The sequence below is a fragment of the Mirounga angustirostris genome, unplaced genomic scaffold, assembly GCF_029215605.1.
Source record: "Mirounga angustirostris isolate CCGP_5_RB_7025 unplaced genomic scaffold, mMirAng1.0.hap1 SCAF_2, whole genome shotgun sequence".
Taxonomy (NCBI): domain Eukaryota; kingdom Metazoa; phylum Chordata; class Mammalia; order Carnivora; family Phocidae; genus Mirounga; species Mirounga angustirostris.
Window position 1 is genome coordinate 13,317,149 of NW_026991710.1, and position 13,460 is coordinate 13,330,608.

The following is a 13,460-nucleotide window of genomic DNA, read 5'->3' on the forward strand; positions in this document are numbered from 1 at the left end:
GTTAATGTGCATCCAGGGTTGAGTACTGCTGAGCTAGGGCTCTCCTGTTTCCTACCCAGTGGGCAGAATCTTTAGCAGAGATTTATGTGTCCTCTGCACCACCATTTCCCCCAGATTTTGTTGAAAGCATCTGGAATTTTATTTCTTTCAGATTTTTTTATTTTTTTTTAACATTATCCTTCTTATGTTCTGGAAATCTTTTCCACTTAATTTCAGTTTCATTAATAACAATTATTTAGGTATAAATATAAGCTCAGCTGGTTCCTTTGCTCATCAGTGTGTCTTATATTCAGCCTCTCTTCTATGGAGTTTATGTACCAATCAAGATGCTTTCACCCTCAAGGAAGAGATCCACCCCCCCCCCCCCCCCAAACATAAGCAGTTGTTTGCAGAATGGCAGCATTTGGTATCTCACAACTAGAAGCCTTGGACATAGACCCTTCCAGGGTTGGCTAATTTAGCAACTCTACCATGTATCAAGGTGCCAGATGTCCCTCCTCTTTCTGCTCTGCCAGGCTCAGCATACCAATGAGGCCCTTTATGATTTTCAAATGGTTCCCAGTGTCACTTTTATTTCTCTTTCAGGAAGCTTGTAACCCCTTTTCCTCCTCCTTGGCACTCCCCAAATTTCACCATGTCTATGGCAGGTGGCAGGTGATTTTCTCAAAGCAAGTTCTTTCTATCCCAAATACCTATCTCTCTCTGGCTCAGGGAGATTTTCCTCAGTGAGTACCTTGTTCTGCTTCCCTGTTCTCTCCTATTGTATCACTCTTGCTGATTGGCTTCATTCCTTCTGTTTCTTAACTTCAATCTTAAATTTTTTATATCACTGTCCTTTTCCATCCATTCTGGAAGAATTCCTTCACTCAATCTTTCATTATCTTCAGGCATGTATGTGATCATTTTATTATTAGGTCTATCTAAGGATCTTTTATTTCAGCAATCCTATTTTGAAATTGTAAAAACTACTTCAAATTCAGTCTTCTGCCACTTATAACCTCTGTGACCTTGGGCAAGTTATTTAACTTCTCTGTGCGTTAGTTGGTTTCCTTTCTATAAGATAGACCTCATAACACTACCTAGTCCGTAGGATTTTTAGGGGATTAAATAAGGCTGGACATGAAAAAGGCAGTACATCGAAAAGGCTTAAAATGAAATGCTCAATAATTATTAGCTTCTAGAGAATCTTCTTTTTTTATTTTTTACATGTGAAATGCTCTCAACTCTCTTTGAAAATACTGATTAGAATTTTCAAAATTGTATGTGCCTTTTCTCCATTAACTCTACTTCCTTGGAATTCTCCCTCTATTCTTTTCAGACGGGTTTGCTATTTTATTTGTGGTTTTTTTTTTTTTTTTTCAAATATTTGGTGATTCTTGACTTTCTGTTTATACTTAGAAAGAGGATATACAATGATTAACATTAGTAGTGAGCACAGCAACATTATGACTTTCATGGGCCACTTCCTCTGTAAAAAATATTTTAAATTATAGTTTATTACTGAATCGCTCTAAAATGAACATAATCCAGGCTGCGTTATACTCATTTTTTAAATTCTGGTTTTAAAAAATAATTAAAACATTTTCTTGGGCTTCTAACAACGTCATGGGCCCAGGCACTAGGCCTATTGTACCTAATGGAGAACTTGGCGCTGGTAGTGGGGGAGATTGTTCTCAGCACAGGGGACAATGGATTGTAATTGCAGGGGTTCACTCGAAAGAGGCTGAGGCATGAGGAGTGCATCTGTCTCTGGGGTGTGGGGGCTCTGGCCACCTGGCAGCAGGCAGACCCTATCTGGGGCACGATCCTTTACCTCTCTCCATCTCTAAAGCACAGGCTAAGAAAAGCCAGGCAAATCAACCATTTCATCAGGAAAGGTTCTCGTAGATTTATGCTGAGGACAAATCCTAAAGCTAACCACTCTGAAAGTGCCAGAGAGGCTCAGCTATGGGGCCTTTTCATTAGTAACCCTGCCAGTTCTCTCAAAGCCTCTTCCCACTTCCAGCCATTGCCAGATATTGTGGGTTTTCCAGGGTTCTTTTGGGGACCTTGAATTTTTCAGAGGTCTTCTTTTTATAACCTGCATTGCGTCACGCATTGTCCCACAACTGCTTCATCATAGATTTAATACTTTTTCTGTATATCTCCCAGAAATTCCCCAGGGTTGCTGATCTGCTGAACTCATTGCTCCTGGCTGTCCAGTACTCTGTTGAAATTCTTCCTAATTTTACATTTCTTCTGTTATTTCAATAAGATGAATAGATGGAGAAAAGTTACCAAGTGGGTTTCATAATCATTTTAAACTGCTGTGTCAAACATTAAATGTATGTTTGGTTTAGATAATATTTTAAGTATGAGGAAAGAAACATGATAGTAACTCAGATAGCCACCTGGGTGTCCACAAGTCTTCTGGCTTACTAAGTTCATCTTCTACCAAGATGTATTATTTTAATTATTCAAAATCTGGACGGGAGGTTCCTTTCAGCTCATTACATCATCAACTTGTTTCCTAGCCCTCCAGAATTTTAACCTGTTTTGCATCTCACTTCTTACTGATGCTCATTTCTCTCTACCCCATGATGCCAGTGATTACTATATCTTTAAAGTTAAGTCTTAAAATCAAGTTGTGTGATTTCTACAACTTTGTTTTTCCTTTTCAAAATTGTTTTGACAATTATAGGTCATTTGCCTTTTCATATAATGTTTTTAAAGATTTTATTTATTTATTTGAAAGAGAGAGAGTGAGTGAGAGAGAGAGCATGAGCAGGGGGAGGGGGAGAAGAAGACTCCCCTGCTGAGCAGGGAGCCCGATATGGGGTTCAATCCCAAGACCCCGGGACCATGACCTGAGCCAAAGGCAGTCGCTTAACCAACTGAGCCACCCAGGGGCCCTGCCTTTTCATGTAAGTTTTAAAACCAGTTTGTATATATATAATAAAAAGACTGCTTAGGTTTTGATCAGAATTGCATTCAATTTATAGATCACTTTGGGTAGAATTGATATCTTTTTTAAGTCTTCTGATTCTAAGCACTATATATCTGCCCATTTATTTAGGTAGTTTTTGTTTCTTTAATTAGTATTTTGTAGTTTTTAGCATATAGATTCTGTACATGTTTTATTAGGTGTATTGCTAAGTATTTCATTTTTTATTGTCTTTTAAATTTTGATTTCCAGGGGCATCTGGGTGGCTCAGTTGGTTGAGTGACTGCCTTTGGCTCAGGTCATGGTCCTGGAGTCCCAGGATTGAGTCCAACATGGGGCTCCCTGCTGGGCAGGGAGTCTGCTTCTCCCTCTGATCCTCCCCCCTCTCATGTGCTCTTTCTCTCATTCTCTCTCAAATAAATAAAATTTTTTTTATTTCCATAGGTTTATTGTTAGTGTGTAGAAATGAGATTGATTTCTTTTGTGTTGATCTTGTATCTTGCAAACTTGCTGAACTCACTTATTAGTCCAAAGAGCGTTTATGCCTTGGGATTTTCAACATAGACAATCATGTCATCTACAAATATGAATAGTCTCACTTCGTCCTTCCTAGTTTATATGATTTATATGCCTTTTTCTTGCCTTATTGCACTGGCTATAATTTTCAGTCTGATATTGAATACAAGTGCCTGTTCCTCATTTTAGGGAGAAAGCATGCAGTCTTTTGCCACTAATAACATTACCAGTAGTTTTTCTGTAGATGCTCATTATCAGGAAGTTATTATTATTGAGGAAGTTCTGTCCTTGTTGAGAGATCTTGTCTTGATGGATGCTAAATTTTGTCAAATGATTTTTCTGTATCAATTGATATAATTATTTTTTTTATTTTATAGAGGGTTAATCGGTAGACTACTGCATTCATCAGGGTTCTCCAGAGAAATAGAACCAAAATAATAAATAAATATTTATTATAAGGAAATGGCTCATGTGATCATAGAAGCTGGCAAGTCCCTAATCTTAGAGCCAATGTCCCAGTTTGAGTCTGAAGGCTGGCAGGCTGCTGTAGAACCAGGAAAAGCTGATGTTCCAGATCAAAGACTATCAGACAGAAGAATTCTCTCTCATTCCGGGGAGGTTTAACCTTTTGTTTTTCAGGCCTTCAAGTAATTGGATGAGGCTGACTCACGGAATGGATGGTAACCTCCTTACTTATTCTACTGATTCAAATGTTAATCTTATCCAAAAACACCTTCACAGAAATACCTAGAATAATGTTTGACCAAATATCTGGGCACACTGTGGCTCAATCAAGTTGACACATGAAATTAACCATTACAACTATAGTGATTGATTTTTGAATATTGAAACAGCTTTACATTCTCAGGATAAACCCTATTTGGTCATGGATTCCACTCTCTAATATTTTTGTTGAAGGTTTTTGTGACAGGTTCATGAGGGATATTGGTCTGTAGTTTTCTTTTCTTGTCTGGTTTTAATATTAGGGTAATGGTGGCCTTGTAAAACAAGTTGGAAATTATTCCCTCATCTTTTGTTTTCTGGAAGAGATTATGTAAAATTGGTGTTATTTATTCTGTAAATGTTTGGTGGAACTTCCCAGCAAAACTATAACATGCCTGGATATTTCATTTCAGAAGATGCTTAACTATGAATTCAATTTCTGTAATAGTTACAAGGCTATTCAGATTAGTTATTTCAATTAGGATGAATTTCAGTAGTTTGTGGTTTTCAAAGAATTGATCCATTTTATTTAAATTATCAAATGTATATGTGTAGAGTTGTTTGTGGTTGTAATGTCTACAGAGTCTGTAATGATATCCTATCTTTCATTTCTAATATTGGTAATTTATGTCTTTCTCCCCCCTCCTCCTCTCTTTCTGTCAAGCTTGCAAGAGAGATCTCAACTTTGTTGAGTTCAGTTCTGGCATAATCAATTTTCTCTATGGTTTTCTGCCTTCTTTTTTCTATTTTCATCTGTTGGATTTCAATGATTTCTGCTCTTATCTTTACAATTTCCTCCCTTCTGCTTGGTTTGTATTAATTCTGCTCCTCTTTTTCTAGTTTCTTAAGATGGAAACTTAGACTGTTGACATAAGACTTTTTAACATAAGCAATGAATGCTATAAAGTGCCCTCTCAGTACTGCTTTTCTGCAACCCAGAAATTTTGGTATGTTCTGATTTCATTTTCATTCAGTTCAATATATTTTATAATTTCCTTTAAAACTTCCTCTTTGAGGGGTGGCTGGGTGGCTCAGTTGGTTAAGCATCTGCCTTAGGCTCGGGTCATTATCCCAGGGTCCTGGGATAGAGCCCCGCATTGGGCTCCTTGTTCTGCAGGGAGCCCACTTCTCCCTCTCCTCCCTGCTGTGCTCTCTCACTGTCTCTTCTTCTCTTTCTCTCAAATGAATAAATAAAATCTTAAAAAAAAAAAAAAAAAAAACTTCCTCTTTGATCCATGGTGTTTGGATAGTTTCCCATTACCTTTTGGTTATTCATTTCTATTTTAATTACATCAAAGTCCAAGAATGTACTATGTATGATTTAAATTCTTTTACCTCTTATGATCTATCTTGAGGAATATTCCTTGTGCAATTGGAAAGAAGGATGTATGCTGCTGTTGTTAGGTGAAGTATTTTATAAATATCAACTAGATCAAGTTGGTTTCAGATAGTGTTCAGCCCTACATACTTGAAAATTTTTCTCTCTACTTACTTTATCAATTGCAGACAAAGGAGTTTTTAAGTCTCTAATTATAATTATAGAAGTGTCTATTTCTCCTTTCAGTTCTGATGGTTGTTGCTTTCCATATTGTAAAGCTCTATTCTTTAGTCATGCATATTTAGCATTTTTATATCTTCTTGGAAAATTGAGACTTTTATCAATATATATAGTCCTTCTTTATTCCTGGTAATTTTCTTTGCTCTGAAGTCTACTCTGATATAAATATAACCACTCCAGTTTTCTTTTGATTAGTGTTTTCCATGGTATATGTATTTCCATCCTTATACTCTTAGCATACCTATATAATTATATTAAAGTGAGTTTCTTGTAGACCTCATACAATAAAATAGTGCTTTTGAATCCATTCTGACAATCTCTGTATTTTAGTTGAAGTGTTTAGACCATTTATATTAATACAAATATTTATATGTTTGTATTTAATATTTCCATTTTATTATTTTGTTTCCTCAATTTTTCTTTTTCTCTATTTCCCACTTCCTACCTGCTTTTAGATTATATAAACATTTTTTAGTACTCTATTTTAATTTATCTAATGTGTTTTCAAATATCTCTTTGTATATTTTTAATGGTTTCTCTAGGGATTACAATATCCATACTTAACTTTGAACAGTTTACTTAAAATCAATATTTTATCATTTCGTGTGGAATGTAGGAACTTCATTACCATATAAATCCTTTCACCCTCTCCTTTTTAGAATGCTGTTGACTTATTTTTATATGTCCTTCCCTTGAATATCCCATCAGACAATATTATAATTTTTGCTTTAAACCAACAAACATTTCAAATAACCCAACAGGAGAAGGATAGTCTATAATATTTACCCAGGTATTTCCCATTTCTGTTCTCTTTCCTTTATTCCTGATGTTCCAAATTTCCTTTTGCTATCATTTGCTATCCTTCTATCTGTAGAAATTCCCTTTAGCAATTCTTCTAGAGCAGGACTACTGGGAATGACTTCTCTTAGCTATCCTTTATCCAAGCATGTCTTTATTTCATCTTAATTGCTGAAGGATATTTTCACTGAATATAGAATTTCCTTTTTACTTCAGCATTTAAAAATATTATGTCCCTTCCTTCTGAACCCCATGGTTTTCAGTGAGAAATCTGTTGCCATTTGAGTCATTGTTCACTTCTAGGTAATGCATCAATTTTCTCCAGCTGCTTTCAATATTTTTTTCTGCTTTTCGTTTTCATCCATTTTATTATAATGCACCCAAGAATAGATTTCTTTGGGTTTATCCTGTTTAGGGTTTACTACACTTTTTAAATATATAGATTTGTTTCTTTTGTCAACTTTGGGACATTTTTAGTCACATTGCTTCAAATATTTTATCAGCACTGTACTTCCTCTTCTTCTTGAATTCTAAAAACACAAATGTTAGACTTTTTGGTATTGTCTGCCTATACTGTTCAGATTGGATGATTTCTATTGATCTATCTTCAAGTTCATTGACTTTCTCCTCTCTCATATTCATTCTGCTATGAATGCCTCCTGTTAATTTTTAATTTTGTTTTTGTACTTCTCAATTCTAAATTTTCATTTGTTCTTCTTTTTACCTTATACTTTTCTCTGAGAATTCTATCCCTCTATTCATTTTAGCAGTGTTTGCATTCATTCTTGAAACATTTTTACAATAGCTGCATTAAAGTTTTGTTAGATAATTCCAACATCTGTATCACCACAATGTAGGGGCCTTTTGATTGTTCTTTCCTATGAAAATTATGACTATGATTTTTTTTTGTATCCTGAGGAATTTCAGATTGGGTAGATACCCAGGAGTGGAATACACAATAAAAACACAATTTGAAAACAAATCTTTTTCTTTTAAAAATTAATACATACTCATTATAAAAGAAATGTTTTTAAAAACTAATAAACAAAGAGGAAAAAAATCACCTGTCACCTAACTAACTTAGAGGTGATGATTTTCCTCTGTTTATATATAACCTCTGTCTCTGTCAGAATGCTTCTGAAGTTTAATTTTCATGTAATTTGATTTTCTAAGGTCAAATTTACTCTTTACTTCCTCAAATACAGATTCTAAATCTCTGATTGCAATAATCGCTTCCTTTTAATCATCCTTTTCCTCACTCAGATCCCTCCTCACTTCATTTTGTTGCCTTTACATCTTATCCTTTTGACTTTTGCATTATACTGTCACATTATTTCTTATTCTATTAGCTTTCATATTAGTTTTTCTTCTCCCATAGAGGCCATGTTCTTCTGACATTGAGGTTTCAAAAAAAAAAAATTCCTAAAATGTTCTTTTGGATCCAGTGGCAAATCATTTTCCAACAACTGTGCTTCCTCTGAGTTTTGAGTGCTATCTAGTTTACAATAATTTTCACAGGCCCTGTGTTGCTTTCACTTTACACTTTTTTTCCCCCACTCAAAATATAATGGATTTTCTGGAATTGGTGCTTTTGCATTTCCTGATGGAGCACAGTTAATAGTATATAGCTTCTAAGCTATTCCCAGCATCTATTAGACCTTCATAAACTTAGATATATAGATTAATTATTAGACTTGGGGATGAGGGCTATACCAGTTACAGTGCTTTGGTTGCAAATAATACAAAGCCCAACTTAAATTAACTTAAACAATAATTGGAAATTTCAAAGATGGGGCAGGTTTCAGATGTAGTAGGATCACAGTTCTAGACCCATTTTCTGCCTTCTCTCCAGCACTTCGCACCCCTCTGTATCCACTTTATCTTCAGCAGGATTTTGTTTGTGGCTTTGAAAGTTTCATGCATTTCACTATACCAAAAACTCAACTATAAAGCTAAAGTCGAAGGCTGCACTCATATTGGATCAACTTAAGTTATATACTTATGCCCTAGGCTACTTAGGGGCTGTCATGAGACTCTCCCAGATTTCATCCTTCACATGGTGTTAAGTGGGCTCTGCAACCCACCAAATTTACATACATAACGAGAAATATCTCTAAAGAGGAAGAGAGGTTGGACATTGAATATCACCCCTTTTCTCTCTCACAATGCTCCCTACAAGGAAGTTATTCACACCTGAACCTCCAGTACTCTGAGCCCATGAAACAACAATGGCTGTTCTTCCAGCCATTGCTCTCATATTCAGCATCTTATTTGGGGAAAATAATCTCTAAGAATGCAATAGTGGATTATAATTCATCAGGCAGGCAGAGACCCCTGGTTTCATGTCATATATCATGGAATTGACCAATTGTTTTCCTTGATCCAACTCAATCTATCTTTTTTTTTTTTTTTAGGCACCAAAATTTTTATTTTCCCACCTTCCTGCTCTCTTTTAACATTATAAACATTAATTAAACATTATAAGCCAAATTAATCTTTTTGATCCAGGGTTGTGATAGGAACCATCATGTTACAAAGAGGTGGTAGATCTATGCCTGCTTTTAATGATTCTCTGGCCTCTCTCAACCTATGGCTGTCACTTCTCTTATCCTTTTTTGGCTGTCCCTTAACAGTATATTCTAACCTCTGTAAAACAGAAACTGAAAGTACTAACCTCATTGTTCTGTGAAACCTCTTAAAAAAGAGAATGCCCAGCACTAAGGCGGGCTCTCAGGGGCGTCAAACTCCCAAAAGTTCCTCCCTGTTCTTTGATATAGTTCATTGTCATCTGTCATGGGCTGAGGAACCAGTGAACCAGTAAACTAAGAACAAGTGTACAAAGTCCATAGGCCAGGTGAGGGCCTAGATGGTAAAGTGCATGCACTTTGTGACCACCATTGCTGACTTCCAATCCAAGTAAGGACTGACTGAGTGAGCAGTTCCAAAACCCCTGAGCTCACGGTTCCCTGTGGCTATCTCCTGTGTACTTCTATCATAACCAGGGCTTGGGAAAGGGCTTCTCAATTCCCTCTGCCACACTTACAACAGTGTGAGGGATGCACCAGAGGCCAAAGATGGAGTGACTAGCTCTGGGGAGTAAGTGGGGGACATTAACAAAACTATCTCAAATTTGGTGCCATTTGCTCTTAGGGAAGAGAGGTGGAACCCCAGCAAGACCAGCAGTTATAAGGCAAACAATAGGCCTGGTTCTCAGTAGTGGTAATGATCAGGCTTGAAGGGGCCATCACGGGACAAGCCCAGGTACTGGGCCTGCTTCTCAGTCAGTTTGGTCAGCTTCACATTCAGCTTACCCAGGTGGGCTTCAGCCGCTGCATCATCCAGCTTCTTGGGCAGGAAGTGGACCCCAACAGAATATTTGTCTGGGCGGGTCCACAACTCTATCTGTGCCAGCACTTGGTTGGTGAATGAGTTGCTCATCACAAAGTTGGGATGACCCATGGCACAGCCCAGGTTGACCAGCCAGCCCTCAGCCAACAGGATGATATGATGCCCATTTTTCAGCCAGTAGTGGTCCACCTGGGGCTTGATGTTCACCTTCTCCACAGCAGTTTTGTTCAGCCACTTCACATCAATCTCCACATCAAAGTGTCCAGTGTTACAGACGATGGAGTCATCTTTCATCTGCTCAAAGTGCCGGCCAAGGATGATGTCAGTATAGCCTGTGGTGGTGACAAATATGTTGCCCTCCTGACAGGCCTCATCCATAGTGGTCACCTCATAGCCCTTCATGGCAGCCTGCAGTGCATTGATGGGGTCGATCTCCGTGAGGATGACAGGCGCCCCAAAACCCCTCAGGGCCTGGGCATAACCTTTGCCCACATCACCATAGCTTGCTACCACTGCCACCTTGCCTGCATTCATCACATCTGTAGCCCACTTGATGCCATCTATAAGAGACTCCGGCAGCCATACAGGTTGTCAAACTTGCTCTTGGTGACACAGTCATCAACACTGATGGCAGGCACCTTCAGCTTCCCGTTGGCCATCATCTTGTATAGGTTGTGGACCCCCATTGTGGTCTCTTCAGAAATGCCTCGGATGCCTGACAGGAGCTGTGGGTACTTGCTGTGAATGAGGTTGGTGAGGTCGCCTCCGTCATCCAGAATCATGTTGAGGGGCCCGTCCTTGAAGTATAGCGTCTGCTCGATGCACCACAGGTACTCCTCATCCATTTCACCCTTCCAGGCGTACACTGGAATGCCAGCCTTGGCAATGGCAGCAGCTGCATGGTCCTGGGTAGAGAAGATGTTGCAGCTGGACCACTGCACCTCTGCACCCAGGGCCACGAGGGTCTCAATGAGGACAGCTGTCTCCATAGTCATGTGTAGGCAGCCAGCGATGCGGGTGCCCTTCAATGGCTTAGAGGCCGAGTACATCTCCTTCATGCACATCAGGCCCGGCATCTCATTCTCCGCCTTGCGTCCCCAGGAGGCCAGGCTGATGTCAGCGACTTTGTAGGGCAGTTTGTCCAACATGCTGGCAGAATTTCCACACAGAGTGATGAACACAGACGAAGGGAGCTGGTCCTGTGGCTAGGGACTGGCACAGGAAGGGCGGCGCCGGGCAGGGCAACTCAATCTATCTTATAGCTAGTGAAAAATTCATCCCAGATTCTAACAAGAAAATATCTGTTAGGGTCCATTTCAATTTTGTTCTGAACTTTTCAGAAGCTAGCACTAGCCATTTCAACAGTAGATGTTTAAATTTCATAAAATGTTATTTTATATCCAGCTATTTTATTTATCTGTGTAGTTAATTATTCCATAAGTAATTAGAGAAACACATTCAATAATATAATTTTTAAATATCTACCATGAATGTGAATCAGCTCCTGGATAGGTAAAAGTATAGGTTAAAAAAAGATAAGACTATGTAATACAAACCAAAAAGAGTGACTAGATCAGTTACCTTTTAATGTTGTTGGTGGTAATTTAATTTCCTCTAATTTAACCTCAAATTTTGCTCTGAGCTTCCCAACAGCCAAAGGAAAAATGGTAACATAGTCAGTTACATCATTCTCAAATGTCAAAGTATCCTAGTCCTTTAAAAGAATTCTCTTCATGGCACTAAATGTTAAATGAGTATATAGGGAATTCTGAGCACTGTAGTAAAATGTCTTCCTTGTACACATTTCTATAGGAAATACAATTGTGAGATCCTTGTAACTGTTTTTTTAGGGTGTATTTTATACACACTTAAATAATTAAAGAACTATAATTAAAAGAAAATTGATAAAGACTCTATGAGGAGCCAAATAAAATGTTGCAAGTATGTGGCAGTCTTATGATTTAATTTGATCCTAAGACAAAGTTTTAAGTACCTTGATAAATGCTTAGACTGTAAATCCTTCAAATAATCTGTTATTTCTTCACTCACGCTTTTGATAGTGTTTCATAGTCTTTCATTCAATTCTTTCAACAACCTGAGATAATGTTCTTATTCCCACTAAATTACATTTGAGGAAGTGGAAGCTCAGAGGAGTGAAATGCTTTGTTGAAGGTCAGCCAGTAAATGACTTGGAAGGAACTCAAACACAGGTGTTCTGATTCCAGATTAACAAAATGCATTTGTTAAGTACCTGTTGTGTGCTAGGCAGTGCTCTTGGGGCTGGGAATATAGATAGTTGAATAAAATGTAATCCCTGTTTTCAGAGAGCTGGTGGGAAAAACAGATAAAGACGTAATTTTCTATAACTTAGGCAACACTCTGTGCTTTCACTATACTGGGGCAATACCAGTAGTTGTATAGTAGATAGTTTGGGAATATAAGATTATTGGATAAGAATAAATATGTCTGATGTCTCTCCCAGATCATGTTCTACATTATAGGACATGATTTTAGATAAAAATGCTGCAAGTGTTGAGAGAAACACAGATAAAAAAAGACTGGAGAAATGATCACTTCATGGAGTTGCTGAGCCTCTTTTGGAATAATCAGAAGGAAGAGGGAAAGATATTCCATTTACTCCCAGGATTTTAATAACTATTCTTGGCTATACTGTGGAATAGCATTTGGTGACAAAATGTGGTTCTGATGAAGAAAGATTTCAAAAGCAGGTGGGAATATCTTGGCCCAAATATTTTGAATCCACGTTGGTGCTGGTGGTAATTTTACATAAAATGACAAAGTCATGGGTCCCCTACACTGGAAATGGTTCAGTGGAAACTGGATGACTGTCTGCAAGAAAATCCAGGAAGCTGGGCCTAGCATCAGTTGTTTTTACTCATGGTTTGTAAATAAAAAAATCATTTCAAATCAAATTTCACATGAAACTGAATATAGGTACACCTTGAAGATACTGCAGGTTTGGTTCCAGACCATCATGATAAAGCAAGTCAAATGAATTTTTTGGTTTCCCAGTGTATATAAAGGTTATCTTTACACTATATGGTAGTTTATTAGTGTGCAACAAAATTACGTCTAAAAAACCGATGTACATACCTTAATTTAAAAATAATTTATTGCTAAAAATCACTATCATTTAAACTTTCAGTGACTCATAATCTTCTGCTGGTGGAGGATCTTGCCTTGATGTTGATGGTTGCTGGCTGATCAGGATGGTGGTTACTGAAGTTTGGGGGGGTTGTAGCAATTTCTTAAAATAAAACAACAATGAAGTTTGCCATATCAATGGACTTTTCCTTTCATGAGCAATTTTTCTGTAGCATGGGATGCTATTTGATAGCATTTTACCCACAGTAGAACTTCTTTCAAAATTGGAGTCAATTCTCCCAAACCCTGTCATTGCTTTATCAACTAAGTTTATGTGATATTCCACATTCTTTGTTGTCGTTTCAACAATCTTCCCAGCATTTTCACCAGAAATAGATTCCATTTCAAGAAACCACCTCCTTTGCTCAACCATAAGAAGCAACCCCTCATCCATTAAAACTTTATCATGAGATTGCAGCAATTCAAGTA

The 13,460-nt window shown here is 37.6% G+C and overlaps 2 protein-coding genes across 2 annotated transcripts in view; both read right to left on the minus strand.

Moving 5' to 3' along the window:
- LOC135362901 (uncharacterized) overlaps window positions 1-13,460 on the minus strand; it is a 105,702-nt gene that overhangs the window by 27,729 nt on the left and 64,513 nt on the right. The window lies entirely within an intron of this gene.
- LOC123847672 (adenosylhomocysteinase-like) lies at window positions 8,931-11,095 on the minus strand. Its single transcript, XM_045879481.2, is given in 2 exon segments — window positions 8,931-10,441; window positions 10,444-11,095. Coding segments are annotated over 2 exon segments (1,284 nt in total). The 5' UTR covers window positions 11,015-11,095; the 3' UTR covers window positions 8,931-9,728.